Source organism: Ovis canadensis, chromosome 17 (genome assembly GCF_042477335.2).
Source record: "Ovis canadensis isolate MfBH-ARS-UI-01 breed Bighorn chromosome 17, ARS-UI_OviCan_v2, whole genome shotgun sequence".
Classification (NCBI taxonomy): Eukaryota; Metazoa; Chordata; class Mammalia; order Artiodactyla; family Bovidae; genus Ovis; species Ovis canadensis.
In genome coordinates this window covers 63,816,509-63,841,933 of record NC_091261.1, presented here as the reverse complement: position 1 = coordinate 63,841,933, position 25,425 = coordinate 63,816,509, and the positions used below count along the sequence as shown (strand labels likewise).

Sequence of the window (25,425 nt, the reverse complement as noted above, 5' to 3'; positions counted from 1 at the left end):
TACGCCATCTCTCTTGCTCTCCTGTCTGCCTCTCTTCCTCCTCTCTTTCTGTAGGGGGCATACCGTGCTCACAAGGAGTGGGTGCTTACTGGGCTAGGGGTTGGGGTTTGATCCCTGGTCCGGGGAACCAAAGTTTGCATGTTACAACTAAGAGTCCACGTGCCAAAACTAACACCCAGCAAGAAAGTTGCTCAGTCATGTCCAACCCTGTGACCCCAGGGTCCATGGGATTCTCCAGTCCAGAATACTGGAGTGGGCAGCCTTTCTCTTCTCCAGGGGATCTTCCCAAGCATACTCCCCCCCCAAACAACTTCTTTAATAAAAGAATAAATGTTATGATAAAGAAAAAATAGCTAGCAGAAGGTGGTGTCAGGGGGAAGGAAGTAAAGTTTTAAATAGGTAAGCCCACTTACCTGACATGTGAACAAGCCACAAAGGAGATTAGGGAGTCATCCCTGTAGAGATCTCGGGGAAAGTTGTTTGAGGCAGAAGGAACAGTGAGTGCAAAGGTCCTGCGGCAGGAGCCTGCCTGGCATGTTTGAGGACCGGCAAGGAGGCTTGCATAGCTGCAGCTGAGTGACAGGAAGGGTGAGGCAAGGAAATGATGTCTGAAAGGTATCTCATGGGGGAGGCAGATGCTGTAAGGCCTTGCAGGGCAGCACAGGAACATGCCAGGGTGTCCAGTTCAAGGCTCAACAAAAGACATTTCCAAATCTCAGTTTCCTTCATGTTCCCTCTTCAACCTGCTGCTATATTTTCCGCCTTGATCAATGGCACTTCTCTTCCATACCTCCACCCACCCACCACTGCTGCCGCTGGTTACCTAATCTCAAAGCCTGGAAATCTAGACTTCTTTTCCCTCACCTCCCAAGGCTGATGGTTCTCCTTCTACTATATTCTTCAAATTCATCCACCCCTCCCTCTGCCCCTTAGTCCCACAGGCAGAGTCCTCTCTTCACTTCATCTGCTGTGGGGGCCGAAAATGGAGGCTCAACTCCATACATCTGCATGCACAGGGCACATGGGGCTGTGCTAGAGGGGAGGAAGTGCCAGGTAGACTCAGGCGAGAGCCCCTCACCCCTCTCTAAAAAAGAGCAAGCACATAGCACTGATGTGCCAGCCACAGTGTGAAACATCTTTGACGTTAAACTCACAGTAGTGCAAGCGCTAGGAGGTATTATCCCCATTTAACAAGTGAGGGAAACTGAGGCACTGAGGGACCAAGTAGCTTGCCCAAGGTCACATAGCTAGCAAGCAGCTGATGTAGGTATGAACCCAGGTAGTCAGAAGCCCGAGCGCACCTACAGCCTGTGCTCCGCAACAAGAGAAGCCACCGAAATGAGAAGCCCACCCACTGCAATGAAGAGTAGCCCCTGCTTGCTGCAACTAGAGAAAACCCTTACAAAGTAACAAAGACCCAGTACAGCCAAAAAGAAAAAACCTGCCTGGTTGTCCAAGTAGAACCAGAATCTTAGAATTTGTATGTGAAATATCCCAATCTTCTGAAATGTTGACTTGAATTTGTTGAAACCAGGCAGATGATATAAAATACATCTGTGAGCCAGCTTTGGCCCATAAGCCACCAGTTGGCAACCTCCTGTGTCACAGAATTTTCCTTCTTTGCATAAACCACGGGGAAACGGGGAGTGTATTTTTAACCAGCAGCACGGGCCTGGGAGCTGCCATTGTTCCTCGGGTTTCTCACTGCTGTTCTTTTCATTCCTGAATTCATAGTCCTAGAAGCCCGATTTTCTATAACCTGACCCCCCCCCAAAAAGTCATCCCAACTCCTTCATTATATCAACTGCAATGTTTTTGCTTACACCGGCTTATAGTTTTGATCTGACTCCTCCTCAGTGGGGGCTGTCAAGCATCAGAAGCAGAAGAGATCCTATTTGCCCCCATCTCCTCTTCTCTGGTTTTGAAGAAAAATTTCCTTCCAAGTGTTTTAGGACCAGTAGCTCCTTTCCCAACTGTATCATTACTTTGCAAGGGCCATTCATTCACACCTGAGTATGAACCAGCCTCTTTCCAAATGGAATGTACACTAGGATCAGGGCTCGGGGGAATGGGGCTGCATTTGGGAGTGGGGTTGGGGGCACTAGGGTCTGCCTTTCTGAGTGTGTGCTCAGTTGCTGTGTTGTGTCTGACTCTTTGAGATCCCATGGACTGTAGTCGGCCAAGCTTCTCTGTCCATGGGATTTTCCTGGCAAGAATACTGGAGTGGGTTGCCATTTCCTCCTCCAGGGGATCCTCCTGACCCAGGGATCAAACCCTCGTCTCTTGCATCAGCAGGTGGATTCTTTATCACTGAGGGTAGAGGGCAGAAGCTGAAGGGCTCAGATCCCTCCTACCGGCTCTCACATCAGGAGCCAAGTCCCATGGTTGAGCAAGTATGATGCCCCCAGGTCCTTTAGCTAACACCTCTCTGTCCAGAAGTTTGGGCTTCAGGCAGCAAATTTGAAGACAGTTCATCCTTAGAGATCATAACCCCATTGGACAGGATGCTGCCAAGCAATGTTGAACCAAGCGATGTCTTTACCCTTGCTGTACCTTTCTCCTAGGATGCTCTTTCCCCAGAGTTTCCCATGGCTGCTTCCCAAATATCACCTCCCAGAGAGCCCTTCCCTCGACCGAAATTGGCCCTCCCTCCGACCCTTACCTCTACACAAGCTCATCACTCGCTTTATTTTCTTTTTGGCTCTTAGGAATAATGTTGCTATGATCCTTTGGGTATGAGTTTTTGTGTGAACAAGTTTTAATTCTCTTGGGTAGATACCCAGGAGTCAAATTGCTGGGTCATATGGTAACTCGACTATTAACTTTCGGAAGAACTCTCCGAAAGAACTCTTCGGAAGAACTTCAGCATTTACCACAAAAAGACATTGTCTGTGTTTTCCTTTAGAGTGTAAGCCCTCTTCACTCTGGTTCCATAACTCCCCTCCAACCTACTTGGTCCTACTTAGCACAGGGTTGCACCAGGCGCCTCCGAAGCTTCTGAACCCGTGAAGCGGACGCCTCCTACAGCGCTGCCGCCTTGAGCTCCCCCTGGCGGCCGAAGGACGTCACTGCTCCAGCCCAACACAAACGCGTGGACACTGCCTTGGACTCTGCTTTGCTTTATACCCGAGGACAAGAGAGGTAGAGGCCCCAACGAAGGGGCATGGTAAGTAGTGGGCGGAACATTTAGTGTGTGTGGGAGGGGTCCAGGAGTCGGGTAGTGGGCGGGGGCCTAAAAGGGCGTGGTCGCTAAGGAGGGCTCCTTTCAGCTCCAGTAGAGTGGGCGGGGCACAGGGCGAGGGGGCGTGGTCCCCTGCGACCCGCTCCTGAAGGTGGGCAGGGCCTCGGTGGCTCTTGCGGGACCTGCGGCGCCTACATGCTGGACACAACCCCGTTGGGCTCCATGTCGGTGAGGTTGCCTCGCAGGTCCTGCTCCTCCTCAAAGGCCTTGAACAGTGAATTGAAGTTGCCGGCTCCAAAACCCTGGGGCGGGAGAAAGGAGATGAGCTGCGGGGCCCAGAAAGCCACCCGCCGAGGACAGGCGGTCCTTAGTGGTACCTGGTGATTGTGGCGCTGAATGACTTCCAGGAAGAGCGTGGGCCGGTCCTGCATGGGTTTGGTGAAAATCTGCAGGAGGTAGCCTTTCTCGTCGTAGTCCACCAGGATCTTCAGCTCCTAGGTAGGAGGCAGGGGACTAGGTAAGGGGCAGTCTGGCCCCGCCCCAGCCTGAAATGGTGGGATTCTTAGAAAGGCCATGGGGGTTCCTGCACCCCCAAAGCCAAGAAAAGACCATTTTCTGCAGCAGTTCCAGACACTTCCAAATAGATCCCCCAAATGTCCTCTTAGCACCTCCCCACTTCAGCCCCTGTGTCAGCCACCTAAGGCTGGTGTGGACCACCCAAGTACCACCCACACAGCTCTCCAGTGCTTCTGCTTTTGTCTCCTTACAATCCATCTTCCACACAGACAGAAATCTTTTAGAAATCACATCCCCTGTTTCCATTTGGCAATGGAAACTAGAACTCTCCTATGTGGCTGCTGGGAATGTAGAATGGTACAGCTGCTGTGGAAAACAGTCTGAGAGTTCTTCCAAAAGTTAATAGTCGAGTTACCATATGACCCAGCAATTTGACTCCTGGGTATCTACCCAAGAGAATTAAAACTTGTCCACACAAAAACTCATACCCAAAGGATCATGGCAACATTATTCCTAAGAGCCAAAAAGTAAAAACAAATATCTGTCAGTGGATGAATGGATAAGCAAAATGTGGTCTCTTCATCCAATGGAATATTATTCAGTTTTATAAAAAGGAACACAGCACTGACACAGGTGTCATGGATGAACCTTGAAAACTTTATGTTGAGTGAAAGAAGTCAGTCACAAAAGGTTACATAGTATATGATTCTATTTATATACATGTTTAGAAGAAAGCAACTCTATAGAGACAGAAATCAGTGATTACCTAGGGCTAGGGGTGAGGAGAAGGTAGATGGAGAGATTGGGAGGTGGTGGCTAAGAAGTCTGAGGTCTCTTTTGAAAGTGATGAAAATGTTCCAAAATTGATTTTGATGATTGTTGCATAATATAGTGAATAGCCAAAAACCACTGAATTGTGTTTTTTTTTAAATGACATGTTCTTTGACTTATATATCAATAAAATTGTTAAAAATAAAGCCAAGAAAACCTCCAAAAAAAAAAAAGAAAGAAAGAAAGAAAAACCAAACCCAAACCTCCAGTGGTTTCTGACCGCAGAAGAAAAAATCCAGACTCCTAAATAGGCTACCAGAGGAACAGAGGTCTACCTCTGTGACCTGGGCCACTCTTCGAACATTTCCTTTCATCCACTCTGGCCCTCTTTCTGTTCTTAGATACTCAGAGCTTGCTGCTGCCTCAGGGCCTTTGCACTTGCTATCTCTTCTGCCAGGACTGTTCTTTCTTTAGACCTTCATGCAGCCAACTGCCTCTCATCATCTAGATCAGAGTTCCCCAACCTCTGGGATCTATGCCTGATGATCTGAGATGGAGGTGATATAATGATAATAGAAAAAAGTGCACAATAAATATGATGTGCTTGAATCATTCCCAAATCATCTCCTCCCATCCCTGCTCTGTGGAAAGATTGTCTTCCATGAAACTAGCCTCTGGTGCCAAAAAGGTTGGGGGCCATTGAGTTAGATTTCACTGAAATGTCACCTCCTCAGAGAGGCCTTCCCTGACTGCCTCCTATGTAGTAGCCCCAGGTCACTCTCTGTCATAGTCAGTTTAAGCACCAACTCTCTCTCTAATGGTGTTTGTATTACTTATTTATTTGTTTGTTGTCTGTCTCCTCACAAGAATGCAAGTTCATGATGGCAGGGCCCTGGTCTGCTCTCTTCCCTCTCCCCCATATCGCAGAGCCTGATGCCAGGGTTAGATGACATTTGTGAGGTAAGATGGAACTTAGGGCTTGTTCTCCTTGGCTGACCCAGGATCGGGCTCTAATCCTCACCTCTGCTGCTGCTACTGCTAAGTCGCTTCAGTCATGTCCGACTCTGTGCGACCCTACAGATGGCAGCCTACCAGGCTCCGCCATCCCTGGGACTCTCTGGGCAAGAACAAACCTTACCTCTAGGATATCAATATTCTCTTTCACCCGGATCTTGGCCGACTTGAGCTTCTCCCGCAGTTGTTTGTAGTATGTGGATGGAACAGCCAAAAACTCCACGCCTCTCTCTCTCAAGTGGAGAATCTGTGTCAGAGCAGGGTCAACGTCAGTCCTTCTCTCTCCATGCTCAACACCACCAGCCAGGTAGAAGTGCTGAGCCAGGGTCCCTTTCCCAGCCCCATCAACTGCTATGATGCCATGTGACCTCATCCCCTTCAACCTCTGAGCCTTGTGCGTCTCATGAGAAGAACTGCAATCACTAACACTTAATGGAACCTCACGATGTGCCTGTCTCGGCTTCCCCGGTGGCTCAGTGACAAAGAAACTGCCTGCAATGCAGGAGACCTGAATTTGATCCCTGGGTTGGGAAGATCCCCTGGAGGAGGGCACAGCAACCCTCTCCAGTATTCTTGCCTGGAGAATCCCGTGGACAGAGGAGCCTCGTGGGCTAAAGCCCGTGGGTCACAAAGAGTCAGACATGACTAAAGCGACTGCGCACACACACATGCGTGTGCCTGTCTCAAGCACTTTCTATGTATTGTCTCCTTATGCTGATGCAGTGATCTTTGGAGACATTTGGCTGATTATTCTCCCCATTTCATAGCTGGGAAAACTGAGGCCTTGAAAGATTAAGTATCTATTCTCAACATAGTAGCCAGGGGGGTTTATTAAAATACTAGTCAAATTGTGTCACTCGTCTTCTTAACCCACCATGGTGTCTCAGAGTCAAATTCAAAGTTCTCACCATCTGCCCTGACTCCTACCTTGTGACCTCATTCCTGACCCCTCTCTCCTTTGTTCATTCTGTGCCAGCCGTTCTTTTTTTCTTTTTAATCTTTATGTCACACCAAATGGCGTGTGGGATCTTAGTTCCCCAACTGGGAATTGAACCCATGCCCTCTGTGTTGGCAGCACAGAGTCTTAACCACTGGATCACCAGGGAGTTCCCTCAATAAGCATCTATTGAGCAAATGAAAAAAATGAATGAAATGAAGTTGCCATGGTCATGCAGTGAATTCTTGGTCGTGCTGGGACTGAATGCTACAGGCCAGGCTCTTGTCCACTTGGTCACCCAACCTCCCCAGAGGCTGGAGCCATGGACTCATGACACTTAATTTGACTGAAAGGACCTACTGGATCCTGTGACTCAATATCCTCATTTTCAAGTTGAGACAACTGAAGCCCAGAGAGGAAGTTGAATCCCTGGAGACACACAGCAAGTCACAGGTAGGACCGGGTCTAGATCCAGGCGTCCTGTTACTCTGGCACTTGCTTCTTCTGTAGCAGAGAGACAGAACTCTCTGGGGGTGGCAGTGTGCCTACACATGAGTGGCAGGAGCCTGCAAGGGAACCCCAGCTTCTGAGCTGGTGAAGGGGACCCAGGACTGCCACTTGCCACCCCCATCCCTGGCCCCTGACTCAGTTTGCAGAGTTTGGCTCTGGAGCTGAATGGGAGGTGAATTAGGACCAGGAATGGGCTTCTCACTGCTGTGATGATGTCTTTGGTCTTGAGAGCAATGTGCTGGACCCCAGCGCCCCCGTTATAGTCCACATATTCCTGAAGGAGGGAAGCAAGGAAACCATTGTCAGGGGCTCTAGCTGAGAGCCTCAGCTGCAAGAGCCCTCACGCCTCTTCCCCGCTTCCGTCTTTCCCAGCCAAGGTTCCTGGGGTGGGAGACAGAACTCACCTGGATCTGGGACTTCTTCTTGCCTGGTGCTGGCTCATTAATGGGCATCTTGATGGATTCCTCATAATTGGCCACCACGATGGACCGCAGAGAGCTGTACTCCGTGTGCACCTGCGTGTCGTCCACAGACCAGAAACGGTGGAACTGCAAGTTCTTCAGGTACCTGCAGGGTTCCCGGAAGGGCCCGCCAGCTCTGAGTGCTGGCCTCAGACTGGCCCTCTGCCCCTACTCCCCCTTCCAGAATTTGCTCGCTGAGCAGGCATCAAAAAGGGAAATGCCTTTCACATCACACACATCATGGATTTTAGGACAGTGTTCCTTTGGGTGGAAGTAAAACATCTGGTAACAAGACCTGTACACATGATGACACACCAACAGATGGAGAAACTTTTTTTTTTAAAGCATCATTTATTTTATTTAAAAAATAATTTTTTATGTTTTAAAAAGAAATGATTTTTATTTTTAGAAAATGATTTTAATTTTAAAAAATAATTCTTATTTTTTAGGCTATTTTGTGCACATGTGGGATCTTAGTTCTCTGCACGCGTGTGTGTGCTCAGTTGCTTCAGTTGTGTCTGACTCTTTGTGACCCTATGGACTGTAGCCTGCCAGGCTCCTCTGTCCATGGGATTTCCCAGGCAAGAATACTGGAGTGAGTTGCCATGCCCTCCTTTAGGGGATCTTCTTGACCCAGGGATCAAGCCCCCATCTCCTGTAGCTCCTGCCTTACAGGTGGATTCTTTACTGCTGAGCCATTAGGGAAGCCCCTTAGTTTCCCATCTGTCAAACCTGTGCCCACTTGTGCAATGGAAGCGTGGAATCTTAAGCGCTGAACCACCAGGGAAGTCCCTGCAGGTCCTTTTGAGAAGGGCTACTTGCTTCTGATTTGCACCCATGAGCTCTTTGGGTAGTGGTAGCCTTCCTCCACGGACTTATTGGAAAAGACGCTGATGCTGGGAAAGGTTGAAGGCAGATGGAGAAGAGGGCAACAAAGGATGAGATGTTTGGAAGCCATCACGGATTCATTGGACATGAAATTGTGCAAGCTTCGGGGGATGGTGAGGGACAGAGAAGCCTGGTGTGCTGCAGTCCATGGGGTTGGGAAGAGTTGGACATGACTTGGTGACTGAGCAACAACAAAACCTTCCTTCAAGCCTCCCTGAACTGTGATACCCCCAGTGCTGATTCTCCAAGCGTTCCTGGAGGGAGGGTTGGTGGGTCAATTTGGGCCTTAAATCATCACATCTCCATGGTGACAATTTTACAGAGAACAGATGAACCAGTGACCTCAGGCTAACCTCCCCTGTCTTGTGCTCTATTTCCTGATAAGATGGGAGTGATCCTGTCACAGGTGTGGGAAGGGCTTGGGCCAGGAACTCACCATTCAGAGGCAGACACCATCTCTTGATCAGGCTGGTTTCCCACAATGTGATCGATTATCTCGAGACCGCAGTTGGGCCTGGAGAGGGAAACAGTGGGTGAGGAGAAGGCTACTCCCTAAATCTCCTTCTCCCTACCCCTCAATAACTGCTCACCAATCCATAGCACTTACTATAGACACTTTATTTGGAACCACTCACATACTATTACTAGCCCCATTTTACTAATAAAGAGACTGAGGCTTAGAAAAATAACTTGTTGGGACTCCTGGTGGTCCAGTGGTTAAGAATTTGCCTGCTGATGAAAGGGATGCAGATTCGATCCCTGTTGGGGAAGTACGATCCCACATGCAGCCGGGCAGCTAAGCCTGTGTGCCACAGCTACTGAGCCTGTGTGCTCTGGAGCCTGCGAGCCACAACTAGAGAAGCCCACGTGCTGCAGTGGAGACCCAGCACAGCCGAAAAGAGAAAAGTAGCTTGCCAAGGTTAAATAGCTGGGAAGTAACAGCTGAGATTTGAACTAAGGCAGTTGTGTTCCTGCCTTAGAGCATAAGCGAAGAGTCTATGCCTAGAGCCTATGCTCTTCGCCTCTATGCTGCCTCTTCAAGCCAATCCTGGGGGACCTTCAGGGGCTCCCCCAGCAGGTCCCAAGATGCTCTGCCCACCCTGCATGGACAAAAGGGCCTTGCTTTCCACCCTCCCCTGTTCCAGGGGGCACTCACAGCTTGGAAAGTTGGGGGTCCATGAATGCTGGTGCTTCGAATCCAGGCAGGAACCGGCCAGTATAGTTCATCTTCTCCACCAGGGTGTGTGTCGTGTCCCCATACTGTGGGTGGCAAACAGCCTGAGGTCCCATCCCTGCTGAACCCAGGCCACACTGCATGGCACCAACACAGACCTGGGTTCCAGCCCAGACCTGGCCCTAACTCCAAGTGTGATCTTGAGCAAGTCACTTCCCCTTTCCGAAATGAACTGCAATTTGACATTTGGGAATTTGACAGTCTCCCCACAGGACCAGAAGCTCTGTGGGGTTGGGATGATGTCTTGCTCATGATACTGTCCTAGTTCATCATAGGTGCTCAATACAAATATGTTGTCTGAATGAAGAATGATGAGGGCATTGGATCTAATTATATGGAAGGATCCTTTCAATCACTCTAACAATCTTTGCATGTGTGTGTCCTGCGTCGCTTTAGTCGTGTCCAACTCTTCACGACCCCATGGACTGTAGCCTCCCAGGCTCTTCTGTCCATGGGATTCTCCAGGCAAGAATACTGGAGTGGGTTGCCATGCTGTCCTCCAGGGAATCTTCCCCACCCAGGGATAAAACCTGCATCTCTTAAATCTCCTGCATTGGCAGGCAGATTCTTTACCACTAGCACCACCTGGGAAGACCCTAACAATCCTTGAAAGTAAAAGTGAAAGTGAAGTTGCTCAGTCATATTTGACTCTTAGCGACCCCATGGACCACAGCCTATCAATCAGACTCCTCTGCCCATGGGATTTTCCAGGCAGGAGTACTGGAGTGGGGTGCCATTGCCTTCTCCAAGTTGTAGTAAATCTTGAGGAGGGGGACTTCCCTGGTGGTCCAGTGATTAAGACTTCACCTTCCAGTGCAGGGGGTGTGGGTTGGACCCCTGGTTGGGGAGCTAAGATCCCCTATACCTTGCAGCCAAAAGCAAAATATAAAACAGAAGCAATATTGTAACAAATTCAATAGACTTTAAAAATGTTCCACATCAAAAAAAAAATTTTTTTTTTAAACATGAATCATGAGGAGGAAGGACCTATGATGGTCTCAGGTGCTAAACAGGCTTTGTTGGGTATCTATGATACGCCAGTGCTATTGTGCTAAGTACTATGTGTGAATCATCTCATTTGATCCTTAAAATGACCGGAGGGAGGGATCACAGCTAAAGGAACAGGCCCAGAACTGTCAAGTAGTGTTTGGCAGGTCACACAGGTGGTCCTTGCTCATTTAAACTGACTTGCAGAGAGGTGAAGTGATTTGTCCGAAGCCACACAGCTTGCGTGGGGAGGGGCTTCCATCCCATCTCCTTCCCCAGACCCACCCATCTGCTTCCTTTGGAGCCCCTGCCTGCTGTTGCAGTCCCATGCTCTCACCCCAACTGGGGAGGAATGGAAGCCCAGAGAGGGGTGACTGGGAGCCCTCCTCAGCCTCTGGACACCAGCCAAGAATACAGGAGATCGGGGTCGAGGGAGAATGTTTGTGCTTTGAGGCAAAAGAGTGGGATGGTGTGATGGAGTCAGGGGTTAGGAAAGGAGGGTCCTGGCATCTCTGTGGGTGTAGGCGAGGTGGAGGCTCCAAAGTTAACTCACCGTCTGTAGCACAGCAAACTTCACCTTCCCAAGCTTATCTTGCTCTACCCAGGGCTCCCGCACAATCTTGGCGCCTCGTTCCCGGGCTTTCTGCAGAGGAGACGGGGTAGGGAGGTGGTCAGTGCTGGATCCTCAGGTTGCCCTTTGGCTGTCCCTGCTGAATCCTCTCTGTGTGGTCCTCTCTGTGGTCCCCACAACCTCTTCCAGTGTTTCCAGCCCCAGGCAGGAACTCCAACCAACTTTAGCTGTTTTGACATTCATGCCTCATGCCCATTTGGCAGATTGGAAAACTGAGGCCCAGGGCTGTGGGGGAGAAACCAGGTGAGGGTGGAGGTCTGTCCTGCCTGTCCTGTGCTCACTCACTCTGTGGCCCTGCCCCTGCTCTAGTCCTCAGTTTCTTCATTAGTGAAAAATGGTGCTTGGACAAGTTGAATACCAGCTGTTGTTTATTTATTTATTTGTAAAAACATTTATTTATTTGGCTGCATTGGGTCTTAGTTGCAACATACAGGCTCTTCTTTGTAATAGGCAGGCTCTGGAGCATGTAGGTTGCCCCATAACATGTGAGATCTGAGTTTCCAGACCGGGGATTGAATCCGTGTCTGCTGCATTAGAAGGCAGATTCTTAACCCCTGTACCACCAGGGAAGTCCCCATGCTGGCACTTACTGAGCACCTACTATGTGTCAGACCCTCTGCCAGTTGCCTTACATGCGTGATTCGTGTATTTATTTAGCAAAACCTCATTACTGGATGTCTATGCTTATCACATGTCAGGCATTGTTGTAAGTATTAACCTCTTAAATCCTCACAGCAGCATTACATGAAAGGCACTATTATTGTCTCTTTTATGAATGGAGTCATTCACCAAAAGATGAGGACATTGAAACACAAAGAAAGTAAGTCATTCACCTAAAGTCACACAGCAATTAAGATTCAGACGCAGTAGTCTGCCTCTGGAATCTACACTTTAAACCTCTAAACTCCCTCTTTTAAAAAAAGAATTAATTACTTTGACTACACTGGGTCTTACTTGTGGCATGTGGGAGCTAGTTCCTTGACCAGGGATCGAACCCAGGCCCCCTGCATTGGGAGCTCGGAATCTTAGCCACCGGAACACCAGGGAAGTCCCTAAACTGCCTCTTGAACACAGTGCTTGGTACAGGATCCTGCTCATGAAATGATAATTATGATCTCATTTCCTCTTTGTAACAACTCAGTGAGATGGGTGATTATTCCCATTTTACAGATGCAGAAACTAAGGCCTGGAGAGAGATTGCTTGGCTACCAAGGGGCAGATGTCACTGGAACTCAGGTATGTGTCAACCAGCATCTGGGCACATCACTCCAGCGTGGCAGTGCCCTCCAGCCCTGACCGATGGGAGGTCCCTCTGGCAGACAGAGGGCAGGCTGAGGCTCCCTGCTTTGTCTCCACGCCAGCCCAGGTGCGGTCTCACCTGCACAATGTAGTCGCAATCCTCCACCTCGAACGCAATGTCCTTCACGCCATCGCCATGTTTCACCAGGTGATCACCCATCTCTGTGGTCAGCAGGGTAGGCAGGTGATGCTGGAGTCACAGCCCCTCCCCCGTGCTCTCAGCCTTCTGGGCTCCATCTCCTTCTGGGCTCAGGCCCCCTCCCTCAACCCTAACCTACTTCTGTGTCCTTGACCCCCACCCACAATACCATGTCTCCACTCCTTGGCACCCTGAACCCTCCAAGGCCCCCTCACCTTTGTTCCAGGGGTTGAGGGCAGAGGAGAAGATGAACACGATCTAAGATGTAGAGGAGAAGGGGGATGCGGCTGGTGGGTCAGGTGAACTTGTGGAGGTGTACCCCTAGCCCCCCTCTCCCTGCCCACCAGCAAGATACCCCTGGTGGGGCATTAGGACCACCTCCTCCCTGCCAGGCAGGACTCTTTTTTTTTTTTGGCTATGCCATGCGGCATATGGGATCTTACTACCCTGACTAGGGTTCCAACCCATGCCCTCTGCAATGGAAGCACAGACTCTTAATCCACTGGACTGCCAGGGAATTCCCAAGGACCCTTGATCCTGGGTTCCTGCCCCTTCTCTGCCTTAGTTTCCCCTCTGGTCCTGAGGGATGGGGGCTTCCCCCATGTCAGAGCCGCCTGGGGTCCCAGGATGAGCTGGTGGTCAGGCCTGCCTGTGGGGAGAGCTCCAGGGACCTACAGACCAGGGCACGGCTCAGATTTAAAGCTCTGATGCTGGAGGCCTTTGCCCACTTTTCCTGAACATCCATGAGACCAGCATTGGGCCAGGCTGAGAAGGAGACCAAACCAAAAAGTTCCCTGTTGCACGTTGTACAAAGGTGCCCATGGGGGCTGACCTCAGCACAGGCTCCGCTAACCACACTAGGCAGCCTGGAACAGCACCCAGCCGCCTGGAGGAAGGGCCTCATGGTCTGCTGCACCCAGAGGTGCCAGAGCCACAAGGGAGCTCAGAGACCAGCAGGGGGAGAGTCGGGCCTGCTGGAGCAGTGGGGGCCCAGAGTGGAGACTCACCTGCCCTTGCTTGACCACATGGCTCACCACTTCCCGGGAACCGGTCTCCAGGCCCTTGTAGGCTAGTGGCTCAAAGCCCAGCTTACTGCAGTAATACGATGCAGCCTGAATCACAGAGTTGCAGGCAGGCCTGTGAGGGGTGAGGCGCTGGCCCGCACCCCCACAGCGTGTCTGCCCCATTGCCCCAGGTACTGTTCCTCCTGGGAAAAAAGCCTGGCTCCCTGGCCCATGCTGATCTCCCTTAAGTTCCCCGCTGGGGTCTGCAGCCTGGATTGTGTAATTAGGATCCAAAGAGTGACTGTCCTTCCAGGACACTCCCGACACTGGCCAGGATCCTCCCTCCCAGGGGCCAATCACAGACCCGGCCAGAGGCCTGCCCCTGTCCTGGAGGCCCCCTTGCCTGCCCTCTGCCCAATCCCAACACCTCGCCCCGGCTTCTACCTGCTTGGCATTGCCAACCCAGAAGGTCACAGAGTGAAAGTGGAGGAATCGGCCTCTTTCAGGCTGCAGGAGAGAAGGGGCAAGACTGAGTCCCTAGAAGTGGGTCTAGAAAAGTGTCAGTGGAGAGGGGTCCCCTAGCCCCCTCCCTTGTGCCACCCTCAATCCCAGAAGTGAGAACAAGTCGTCTCACCCCACCCCTCTGCCCTGAAGCCTTGCCAAGCCTTGAAAGAGGGTGCTCATGTAGAAACTGAGTTCCTGCGGGCTTAGGATTGGTAAGCCCCACCCACTGAGGAGGCCTGCCCAGGTTTCACAGGGTGAACAGTCTTATGTTACAGCAGCAAGGATTTCAATTAGACCTTAGAAAACTTCCAGGCATGATTAAGTGATTGGCAGGAATTTAAAAAGAGGTAAAAGTTTTTCTTAGGAAGGCAAGGTTGAGTTGAGTTCAGTCACGATGAAGTTAGGGGAGTGCAGAAATGAACCTTCAGAATGTCGTATACCCACTGAAGCTATTCCTCTTCTGCTCTTTGCTGACATCCCAGGCTCCCAGGGCCCTGACCCCACATTTCCCCTCCTGCTTACCTTCTCTCCTTTGTCGCTGTAAGTCGTCTAGGAAGAAAGAAAAGAACAGTAAGACACAGACACTCAGACACAATGTGCTTATGGAAATCTCGCCACAGATCCCTACCATCAGGTAAGACCACCATGGCCCCAGACAGGCTCTTTTTTTTTTTTTCAAGCTTAGGCTTTTTGTTTTTCTTTCTTGATTCATGTATTTTTAATCGAAGGATAATTACAATCTTGTATTGGTTTCTGCTATACATCGCCATGGATCAGCCATAGGTATACATATGTCCCCCCCTTCTTGAGCCTCCCTCCCACCTCTCACCTCCCACCCCGTCCCACCCCTCTAGGTTGTTACCCCAGGCAGGCTCTTACCATGATTGATCGTGGTCACACTTCCTGCTGAGAAGACTGGGACTAGAGGCCAGTGGAGTACTGGACAGAAATATTTAACATGTAGCTTGCCCCGCCCCTGGCCTCCTGGCCTTCCTGGGGGTGGGAGCTGATCCTGGAGGCTCCTGGGCCTGGAAACCTCTAATCCAGCCACAGTCTCATTGGACGGGGTGACTCTGCGAGGCCTGGAAAGGGGGAGTGACACGCCCAAGGGCACTAGCCAGTGGGACACAGAGCCAGGCCCAGATGCCAACGGCACAACATTCTTTCCAGGACCCTTAGCTGGGGTTTCGATTTTTGCCCTCCAGAACTCAAAGCCCAGAAGCCAGGGCCAGCTTGCATGCAGAGGTGACTCCAGAATTCATAATTAAGGGGAATTTGAGGGGCATTAGGGACTGGTCCTGAAGCCCTGTTTGTATAGCAAGTGTGCATTTTATATTTAGGTAAAAAGGTTGCATTCCATAGTGGTTAGAGGCATGGATATGGAGGTTTGAATCCTGGAGCTGCTGTTAGCATATACTATGTGACTGGGGAAAGTTACCAAACTCCTCTAAGCCTCATTCTCTCCATCTGTAAGATGAGAGCAATGGTAGTGTGGCAGGGCATTAAGTGAGATAAACATAACACACAGTAAGATCTCTGTTAATGATGGTTATAATTGGTTATGTTTCTCTGGGGTTGGAGGAACTAATGGAGAATAAGGGGACCTTGATGTTGGAATTCCAGTTGAGCTATTTCAAATCCTGAAAGATGATGCTGTGAAAGTGCTGCACTCAATGTGCCAGCAAATTTGGAAAACTCAGCAGTGGCCACAGGACTGGAAAAGGTCAGTTTTCATTCCAATCCCAAAGAAAAGCAATGCCAAAGAATGCTCAAACTACTGCACAATTGAACTCATCTCACATTCTAGTAAAGTAATGCTCAAAATTCTCCAAGCCAGACTTCAGCAACACGTGAACCGTGAACTTCCTGATGCTCAAGCTGGTTTTAGAAAAGGCAGAGGAGCCAGAGATCAAATTGCCAACATCCGCTGGATCATGGAAAAACCAACAGAGTTCCAGAAAAACATCTATTTCTGCTTTATTGACTATGCCAAAGCCTTTGACTGTGTGGATCACAAGAAACTGTGGAAAATTCTGAAAGAGATGGGAATACCAGACCCCCTGACCTGCCTCTTGAGACCTATATGCAAGTCAGGAAGCAACAGTTAGAACTGGATATGGAACAACAGACTGATTCCAAATAGGAAAAGGAGTATGTCAAGGCTGTATGTTGTCAACTTGCTTATTTAACTTATATCCAGAGTACATTATGAAAAGTGGTGGGCTGAAAGAAGCACAAGCTGGAATCAAGATTGCTGGGAGAAATATCAATAACCTCAGATATGCAGATGACACCACCCTTATGGCAGAAAGTGAAGAGGAACTAAAAAGCCTCTTCATGAAAGTGAAAGAGGAGAGTGAAAAAGTTGGCTTAAAGCTCAACATTCAGAAAACTAAGATCATGGCATCTGGTTCCATCACTTTATGGGAAAATAGATGGGGAAACAGTGGAAACAGTTTATTTTTTTGAACTCCAAAATCACTGCAGATGGTGATTGCAGCCATGAAATTAAAAGATGCTTACTCCTTGGAAGAAAAGTTATGACCAACCTAGATAGCATATTAAAAAGCATAGATATTACTTTGTCAACAAAGGTCCATCTAGTCAAGGCTATAGTTTTTCCTGTGGTCATGTATGGATGTGAGAGTTGGGCTGTGAAGAAAGCTGAGCGCCGAAGAATTGATGCTTTTGAACTGTGGTGTTGGAAAGTCTCTTGAGAGTCCCTTGGACTGCAAGGAGATCCAGGCAGTCCATTCTAAAGGAGATCAGTCCTGGGTGTTCATTGGAAGGACTGATGCTGAAGCCAAAACTCCAATACTTTGGCCACCTCATGCGAAGAGCTGACTCATTGGAAAAGACTCTGATGCTGGGAGGGATTGGGGGCAGGAGAAGGGGACGATTGAGGATGAGATGGCTGGATGGCATCACCGACTCGATGGACTTGAATTTGGGTAAACTCCGGGAGTTGGTGATGAACAGGGAGGCCTGGCGTGCTGCGATTCATAGGGTCAGAAAGAGTCGGACACAACTGAGTGACTGAACTGAACCGATGTTGCCCCAGCCTGTTTTTTTTTTTTAAGTATTATTTATTAATGTCTATTTCTTTATTGGCTGCACTAGGTTTCATTGCTGCATGGGCTTCTCTCTAGTTGTGGTGAGCAGGGGCTACTCCTGGTTGTGGTGCTTGGCTTCTCTCTCTCTTTTTTTTTAACTTAGTTTATTTATTTACTCATTTTTGCTCGCACCGGGTCTTTGTGGCTGCACGTGGGCTCTCTCTAGTTGCGGTGCGCGGGCTTGCCACTGCAGTGGCGTCTCCTGGTGCAGAGCACAGGCTCTAGGCACATGGCTTCAGTAGTTGTAGCACTAGGGCTCAGTAGTTGCAGCTCATGGGCTTTCACTGCTCTTCAGCATGTGGAATCTTTCTGCACCAGGGATTGAACCTGTGTCCCTTGCACTGGACCAACAGGAAAGTCCCAGCTTGGGTATTGGGGAAGAGGTTGTGGCCCTACCCTGGCCCGGAGTGGGTGGGATGTGGGAGCTATCACCCTGGGGGGAGGAAGGCCTGGGTTCTTTCCCCAAATCCCCCCACACCTGAGTCTTCAAGGCTCAGTTTCCTGGAACATGGTGTAGTGACTGCTGGCCAGCTGTGGCATTTACCTGAGGGCTCCAGGACAGCTCCCCCACCCTCCTCTAACTCCACCCCGATCCCCAGAAACCCCATTGCTGAGCTGTCTTCCTAGGGAACTGACTTCATCAACTATCCTCATTGCCTGAAAAAAAGTTCTTCCAGTCCCTGATGCTGGCAGTCTCAGCCTGTGACTATACCCCTCACCCACCGTCTTGTGTTTTGGCTCTCCAAATGTCCTGCATTAGCCTTTGTTGTTGTCTTTTGAAAGTAATGTTTATTTTGCCCCAGTGACAAATCATTCATAGTTTTTTCCAATTTATTTAAATTAAAAAAAGAGTTCACTAATTTCTCCCACTCCCGGCCCCATCCCCCACCCCACCTCTGACAGTCACAGGCCAGGTCTCTGTGTCTGTGAACCTGGTGTATGGTGTGTTTTGCTTTCTTTCTTTGTTTTTCTTTGTTTTTTTTTTTTTAACACATTATTGACCAGAGGTGTATTAATACATCTTTTGTTATCTGAACATTATTGACTGGAGACCTAGCAGTATCACTTACATAGCAAATCACTGGTCACAGATGTTTAGTTCAGTTCAGTTCAGTCACTCAGTCGTGTCCGACTCTTTGCGACCCCATGAATCGCAGCACGCCAGGACTCCCTGTTCATCACCATCTCCCGGAGTTCATTCAAACTCACGTCCATCGAGGCAGTGATGCCATCCAGCCATCTCATCCTGAGTCGTCCCCTTCTCCTCCTGCCCCCAATCCCTCCCAGCATCAGAGTCTTTTCCAATGAGTCAACTCTTCGCATGAGGTGGCCAAAGTACTGGAGTTTCAGCTTCAACATCATTCCCTCCAAAGAAACCCCAGGGTTGATCTCCTTCAGAATGGACTGGTTGGATCTCCTTGCAGTCCAAGGGACTCTCAAGAGTCTTCTCCAACACCACAGTTCAAAAGCATCAATTCTTCGGCGCTCAGCTTTCTTCACAGTCCAACTCTCACATCCATACATGACCACAGGAAAAACCATAGCCTTGACTAGACAGACCTTAGTCGGCAAAGTAATGTCTCTGCTTTCGAATATACTATCTAGGTTGGTCATAACTTTCCTTCCAAGGAGTAAGCGTCTTTTAATTTCATGGCTGCAGTCACCATCTGCAGTGATTTTGGAGCCCAAAAAAATAAGCTCTGACACTGTTTCTACTGTTTCCCATCTATTTCCCATGAAGTGATGGGACCAGATGCCATGATCTTCGTTTGCTGAATGTTGAGCTTTAAGCCAACTTTTTCACTCTCCTCTTTCATTTTCATCAAGAGGCTTTTTAGTTCCTCTTCACTTTCTGCCATAAGGGTGATATCATCTGCATATCTGAGGTTATTGATATTTCTCCCAGCAATCTTGATTCCAGTTTGTGTTTCTTCCAGTCCAGCATTTCTCGTGATGTACTCTGCAAGTAAGTTAAATAAGCAGGGTGACAATATACAGCCTTGACGTACTCCTTTTGCTATTTGGAATCAGTCTGTTGTTCCATGTCCAGTTCTAACTGTTGCTTCCTGACTTGCATACAGATTCCTCAAGAGGCAGGTTAGGTGGTCTGGTATTCCCATCTCTTTCAGAATTTTCCACAGTTTCTTGTGATCCACACAGTCAAAGGCTTTGGCATAGTCAATAAAGCAGAAATAGATGTTTTTCTGGAACTCTGTTGGTTTTTCCATGATCCAGCGGATGTTGGCAATTTGATCTCTGGCTCCTCTGCCTTTTCTAAAACCAGCTTGAACATCAGGGAGTTCACGGTTCACGTATTGCTGAAGTCTGGCTTGGAGAATTTTGAGCATTACTTTACTAGCATGTGAAATGAGTGCAATTGTGCGGTAGTTTGAGCATACCTTTGCATTGCCTTTCTTTGGAACTGGAATGAAAACTGACCTTTTCCAGTCCTGTGGCCACTGCTGAGTTTTCCAAACTTGCTGCCACATTGAGTGCAACACTTTCACAGCATCATCTTTCAGGATTTGAAACAGCTCAACTGGAATTCCATCACCTCCACTAGCTTTGTTCGTAGTGATGCTTTCTAAGGCCCACTTGACTTCACTTTCCAAGATGTCTGGCCCTAGATTAGTGATCACATCATCATGATTATCTGGGTCTTGAAGATCTTTTTTGTACAGTTCTTCTGTGTACTCTTGCCACCTCTTCTTAATATCCTCTGCTTCTGTTAGGTCCAGACCATTTCTGTCCTTTATTGAGCCCATCTTTGCATGAAATATTCCCTTGGTATCTCTAATTTTCTTGAAGAGATCTCTAGTCTTTGCCATGCTATTGTTTTCCTCTATTTCTTTGCACTGATCGCTGAAGAAGGCTTTCTTATCTCTTCTTGCTGTTCTTTGGAAGATACTGCATGTAAGAGAGATCATAAGAGGACTACCCTATTGGTCCAGTGGTTAAGACCCATGCTTCCACTGTAGAGGGTACAGGTTCAATCCCTAGTTGGGAAACTAAGATCCATATGCCAAAAAAAAAAAGAGAGTAAATTTCAAGAGAAGGGAGGATAAGCACACTAGTCAGGTAAAGAAAACTTGGGTGTGAAATCCAGAACATCTGCACCCAGGTTTTCTTTACCTTTTCACACTCACCATATGAGTATTCCATTGGCTTTAACACTAATCCTAATTAAAACACTGGATGTAGCCCTACCTCTGCTGTATGGCTCTCCATGTCTTAAAGTTAATAAATACCCTAAGCCAAGACCAATAACCCTATTAGAAAAAAAATCACTGGGAACTCCCTAGTGGTTCAGTGGTTAGGACTGTGTGCTTTCACTGCTGAGGATCCAATCTCTGGTTAGAGAACTAAGGTATTGCAAGCCTCGTGGTACGGCCAAAAAAAAGAGAGAGAGAGAGAGAGAGAGAGCGAGAGAGAGAGAGAGAGAGAGAGAGAGAGCGAGCGATCATATAGTGTTTGTCTTTCTCTGACTTATTTCATTTGGAATAATGCTCTTGCAACCCATCCCTGCTGTTGCAAATGGCACAATTTTCATTCCCTTTTATGGCTCAAAAAAATATTTTGAAGATTTACTTATTTATTTTGGGGGGCTGTGGTGGGTCTCCATTGCTGCGCATGGGCTTTCTCTAGTTGCAGTGAGCAGCAGCTACTCTCTAATTGTAGTGCGTGGACTTCTCATTGAGGAGGCTTCTCTTGCTTTGGAGCACGGGCTCTAGGGCCCTCAGGCGTCAGGAGCTGCGGCTTCCGGCCTCTAGAGCACAGACTCCGCAGTTGTGGCGCACGGGCTTAGTTGTTTCCCAGCACGTGGGATCTTCTTAGACCAGGGATTGAACCAGTGCCCCTTGCATTACAAGGCAGATTCCTAACCACTGGACCACCAGGGAAGCACTATAATTTTTTTTTTTGGCTAGGGAGTTGTGAGTTCTTCCTGTAGGTTAGATATTGCTGCTGCTACTGCTGCTAAGTCACTTTAGTCGTATCCGACTCTTTGCGACCCCATAGACGGCAGCCCATCAGGCTCCCCTGTCCCTGGGATTCTCTAGGTAAGAACACTGGAGTGGGTTGCCATTGCCTTCTCCAATGCATGAAAGTGAAAAGTGAAAGATATTAGCCCCTTATCAAACATCTGATTTGCAAATATTTCCTCTCACTCAGTAGGTTGCCTTTTCATTTTGTTGATGATTTTTCTTTGCTGTGCAGAAGCTTTTTAGTTTAATGTGGTCCTATTTGTTTGTTTTTTCTTTTGTTTTTGGTGTCAGATGCCTTAAAATTTTTATTTTGTTTCTTCTTCTATTTTTTTGGCTTGCAGGATTTTAGTTCCCTGACCAGGGATTAAACCCAGGCCCCAGCAATGAAAGCACTAAGTCCTAACCACTGTACCACGAGGGAATTCCCTGCTTTTTTTCTTTCTTTTTTTTTTTTAATACTGATAAACAGATAATTCTGGTAGGTTATGACCTTGAGGATCATTCAGTCCAACATTCAATCCAATGTTCCCATTTCTCAGATAAGAAAAACAGACTAACAGCAAGAAGGTCCCTGACATTACTCCCCTCATTCTTTCCTGACCCCCTCCTCCCTCCTTGCCTCTCTTGTCTTTCCCTCCTGACCAGAGAGCAGAGAGAGGCTTGTACCAGGGAGGAGTACCCCTTCCCACCTTCCTCAGCAAGACCTGCTAGGTCCCCTGGTCTACTCTCAATTTTCCACCTCCTCCAGGAAGCCCTCTCAGAACTCCCCAGCTCCAGGTCAGAGGTTCAGCTGCTTAGCTGCCATGGGTCAGCCTTAGTCAGCAAAGCCCTGGGAGGTGGGACCTGGGACAATCAGAGAACTTTCCTAAGCCAGTCAGAATAGAACTGGAATGTGAACCGTATTATTTTAACTCCAGAGCCTGCACTTTTTATTTTTGGCTGCACCTCTGCATGGCATGTGGTTCCCCAACCAGGAATCGAACTGGAGAACCCTTGTAGTGGGAGAGCAGAATCTTAACCTCTGGACTGCCAGGGAAGTCCCCAGAACCGCCTCCCCCACCCCCACCCCCCGCTTTCATCACTGTAGGCATCACCTTCTAGGCAAGTGGGAGATATGGATCCCCCCCACCAGACAGATGGGAAGACTGAGGCTCGGAGAGGGAACATATGCCCCTAGGGTTGTGGAGTTGTAAGAACAGAGATCCTAGCTCCGGCCTATTTGCTTCTATTTGCTTCCCACCAGTCCAGACATCTTTTCCCTTTTCTCTGTTTCCTGGGCAAACATGAAGGTAGGCAAGGTGGCCCCACCTCTTTATTCTGCCCCTACTGGGCCAGTCTGCCTCTGCGTCCACCTTGGTCCCCTGAGTCTAGGTTTCCATCCAAAAACGGGAGTGGATGGAGCCCAGAGTGGCACTCACGGGCCTGGAGTTTCCACATGGGAGATGGTCTCAGTGCACCCTCCCATCCCAGGTGCAGAGGAACACTGTGTCCCCTTGCTTGCCCCGGCCGACTCAAATCTTCTCCCCTGGAACCTGACCTGCCCTGTGCCCTCGGCTCAAAGTTAATATTTGCTGAATCAAGGAAACATGTCAGCAGCAGCCTCGGGTGCCAAAGGTAAGTGACCGGCTCTGCTGACCAGGGCTGGTATCTTCATCCCTCCTACCCCCTGGACTTTGCTTCCATAAACACTGTGGGGTCTCAGTCACATGCTGGAAGCACGCCTACGTGCCTCTCCCATCTGTGGGAGAGGTGGGGGTGGGGAACCTGCAGGACCCAGTCTTTGGAGCACCCTTGGTCCCCTTCCAGGGACTCCGTCTCAGGCTGGGCCCAGTTGGAGAAGGTTAGCGGCGGGTGTATGGCCCTTGGCTCTTTGTTCCTGAGTGGCCAGTCCATGGCCATCCTGTGCTAGGAGTGAGGTTCCAGACGGCTTGCTCAAGGAGCCCACAACCCAGATGTCCTCACCCTCCTGTGCCCTGGTGTGTAGACGAGAAGGAACCCAGCAGTCTTGAAGCTGGTTTTCTTTCTTTCATTTTGTAAAAAATAATTTTTAAATTTTATTTTTGGCTCTGCTAGTTCTTCACTGCCGTGCAGGCTTTACTCTAGTTTTGGTGAGCCGGGGGCCTACCTTCTAGTTGTGGTGCCAGGGCTTCTCACTGCAGTGGCTTCCCTTGTTGCAGAGACTGGCTCTAGGGTGCTTGGGCTTCAGTAGCTGTGGGATGTGGGCTCTAGACCACAGGCTCAGTAGCTGTGGGATGTGGGCTCTAGACCACAGGCTCAGTAGCTGTGCAAGGGCTTTAGTTGCCCCACAGCCCGTGGGATCTTCCTGGCCTAAGGATCGAACCTGTGTCTCCTGCACCGGCAGGCAGATTCTCTACCACTGAACCATGAGGGAAACCCCTGATTTGAAATATATATTTTTTCTTTTAACATAGTTGAGCCAGCCATTATCCTAAAGATTTGATAATCATCTATTTAAAATCTTGGCCTTTTTTTCTTTTTTCCCAGTTTTTTTTTGGCTGCACCACGAGGGCTGTGGAATCTTAGTTCCCCAACCAGGGATTGAACCTGAGCCCTCTGCATTGGAAGCACAGAATCCTAACCAATAGATGGCCAGGGAAGTCCCTTAAGCCTGCTGTTTGTAGGAAGGCTTGCTTGCAAGGTTGAGCCTTGGTTGACATTGAGGAACTTGTATTTCAGGAAGGTTCCCACCATCCCCAGAAATGGTAAGAGTCACTCACTGGGCCTAAACCATGCAAATAATATGGCTTATGCCAAACACCTGCTTCTCTCCTGGGAGCCTGGGATTTTGGTACCCACTGTGCAGTGGGTGCCTTTGAGACCAGCCTCCAATAGAAACATTGGAGTTTTAGGCTCAGGCACGCTTCCCTAGTAGACACTTCATCTCTCGCTGGAGGAAGTAAGGGCATCCAGTGAGACCTCACTGGGGAGAAGACCCTTAGTAGCTGGCCCCTGGTTTCCTCTGGACCTCACCTATATGCCTGCTTCCTGGACTGAGTTTGCGCCTTTTGTTGTAATATGCCTTTGTATTAAAAAAAAAATACTTATTTATTTGGCTGCAGCAGGTCTTAGTTGAGGCACACAGAATCTTCCATCTTCACTGTGGCATGCAGAATCTTTAGTTGCAGCATTTAAACATTCACTTGTGGCCTGTGGGATCTAGTTCCCTGACCAGGGATGGAACCAGGGCCCCTCCATTAGAAGTGTGGAGTCCTAGCCACTGGACCACCAGGGAAGTCCCTGTAATATGTCTTAGTCATAAGCATGACTATATGGTGGGTCCTGTGATTCCTCCTAGTACATAATCAAACTTGGTGTTGGTATTGGGACCCCTCCCTGACTAGGTAGGATTCAGCCTATGGATCCAGACTCACTGAAAGGTGGTGGAAACATTGTTTGGGGAAAGCAAGGATGGAGTGGCAAGGAATGTCCTTCCTAAGATGTGCATATGAGTTTCCTAGCTGTGTAAGCACTGGCTATCTTCTTCTTCAGGACCATGACCTAGGTGGCCTTGGTCCTGAGCTCCTTGTTGAAGACCTGGCTGAACACTCAGAACCTGCCCAGGGGCCTTGGGGTGGCCTGCATGGCCTCCTGGAACAGTTGACCAGCCTTTAAAGCCTGGGTGGCTGTGGAGTTACCTGTGGTGTGAGACAGTAGCTTATCTGCAGGCAAATATGTTATGAGAAGTAAAAATTACTTCTGGGATTCAACAGTAATAGATGGAGTCCCAGGAGAGTTGACTAGCTGCATCCCTGTGGTCTGTTGAGACTGCAATGGCTTGAAATGAGGTGGGGAAGCCCAGTGTGCTTTTATTTACTTATTTATTTAAAAAATAAAAATTTGGGGGTCTTACTGTGCTGCATGCAAGATCTTAGTTCCCTCACCAGGGATCAAACTCAGGTCTCCCACAGTGGAAAGGCAGATTATTAACCACTGGAAGTTCTGTTGCCTCTGGTGTTTTGTTCTCTCCTCTAGATGAGAGGAAGAAGAGGTCAAACATTCCCAAAAGAGAGCTTCAGGTGGCCCCCAAATGTTGAAAGTTTGCATTATTGTTTTCACTAAGTGGAAAGAAAATGTTAAATCTTTTCCCAGAATAGAGAAAAGCTTTAGATAAACTAGAGGGAGGAAAAGGGCAGGGGAGAGGCTCTAGCTGTTGCTGCCATAGCCTCCCTCTTCCCTCCCCACTGTAAGGGCTGAATTTACTGCTAAGAGCTTAAATAAATTTGCAATGAAAA

General features: G+C 48.9%; 1 protein-coding gene across 2 annotated transcripts; it reads right to left on the bottom strand.

The window, feature by feature from the left end:
• Positions 1–3,103: 3,103 nt before the first annotated feature.
• HPD (4-hydroxyphenylpyruvate dioxygenase) lies at positions 3,104–22,706 on the bottom strand. 2 transcript variants are annotated; one of them, XM_069557805.1, is made up of 15 exons: positions 22,481–22,706; positions 14,956–15,158; positions 14,599–14,625; positions 14,017–14,079; positions 13,576–13,680; positions 12,784–12,826; positions 12,509–12,591; positions 11,053–11,142; positions 9,435–9,538; positions 8,715–8,792; positions 7,334–7,496; positions 7,132–7,203; positions 5,607–5,729; positions 3,559–3,675; positions 3,104–3,483 (listed from the first exon to the last, which is right to left on the bottom strand). In XM_069557805.1, exons 2-15 carry the CDS (start codon positions 14,956–14,958, stop codon positions 3,373–3,375), a joined length of 1,182 nt encoding a protein of 393 aa, XP_069413906.1. In that variant the 5' UTR covers positions 14,959–15,158; positions 22,481–22,706; the 3' UTR covers positions 3,104–3,372. The 2 variants fall into 2 exon arrangements, 1 of the variants encoding a protein (XP_069413906.1); XR_011249948.1 differs by lacking the exon at positions 22,481–22,706 and having other exon boundaries at positions 6,780–7,203; positions 14,956–15,136.
• Between the last annotated feature and the right edge of the window lie 2,719 nt (positions 22,707–25,425).

Excerpts from the sequence above, each read along its gene's own strand:
- HPD (XM_069557805.1), bottom strand. Across the intron at positions 8,793-9,434 it reads GACCCCCAACTTTCCAAGCT|GCCCAACTGCGGTCTCGAGA; the intron begins GTGAGTGCCCCC and ends TTCCCTCTCCAG. Across the intron at positions 3,484-3,558 it reads TTCAGCGCCACAATCACCAG|GGTTTTGGAGCCGGCAACTT; the intron begins GTACCACTAAGG and ends CTCCCGCCCCAG.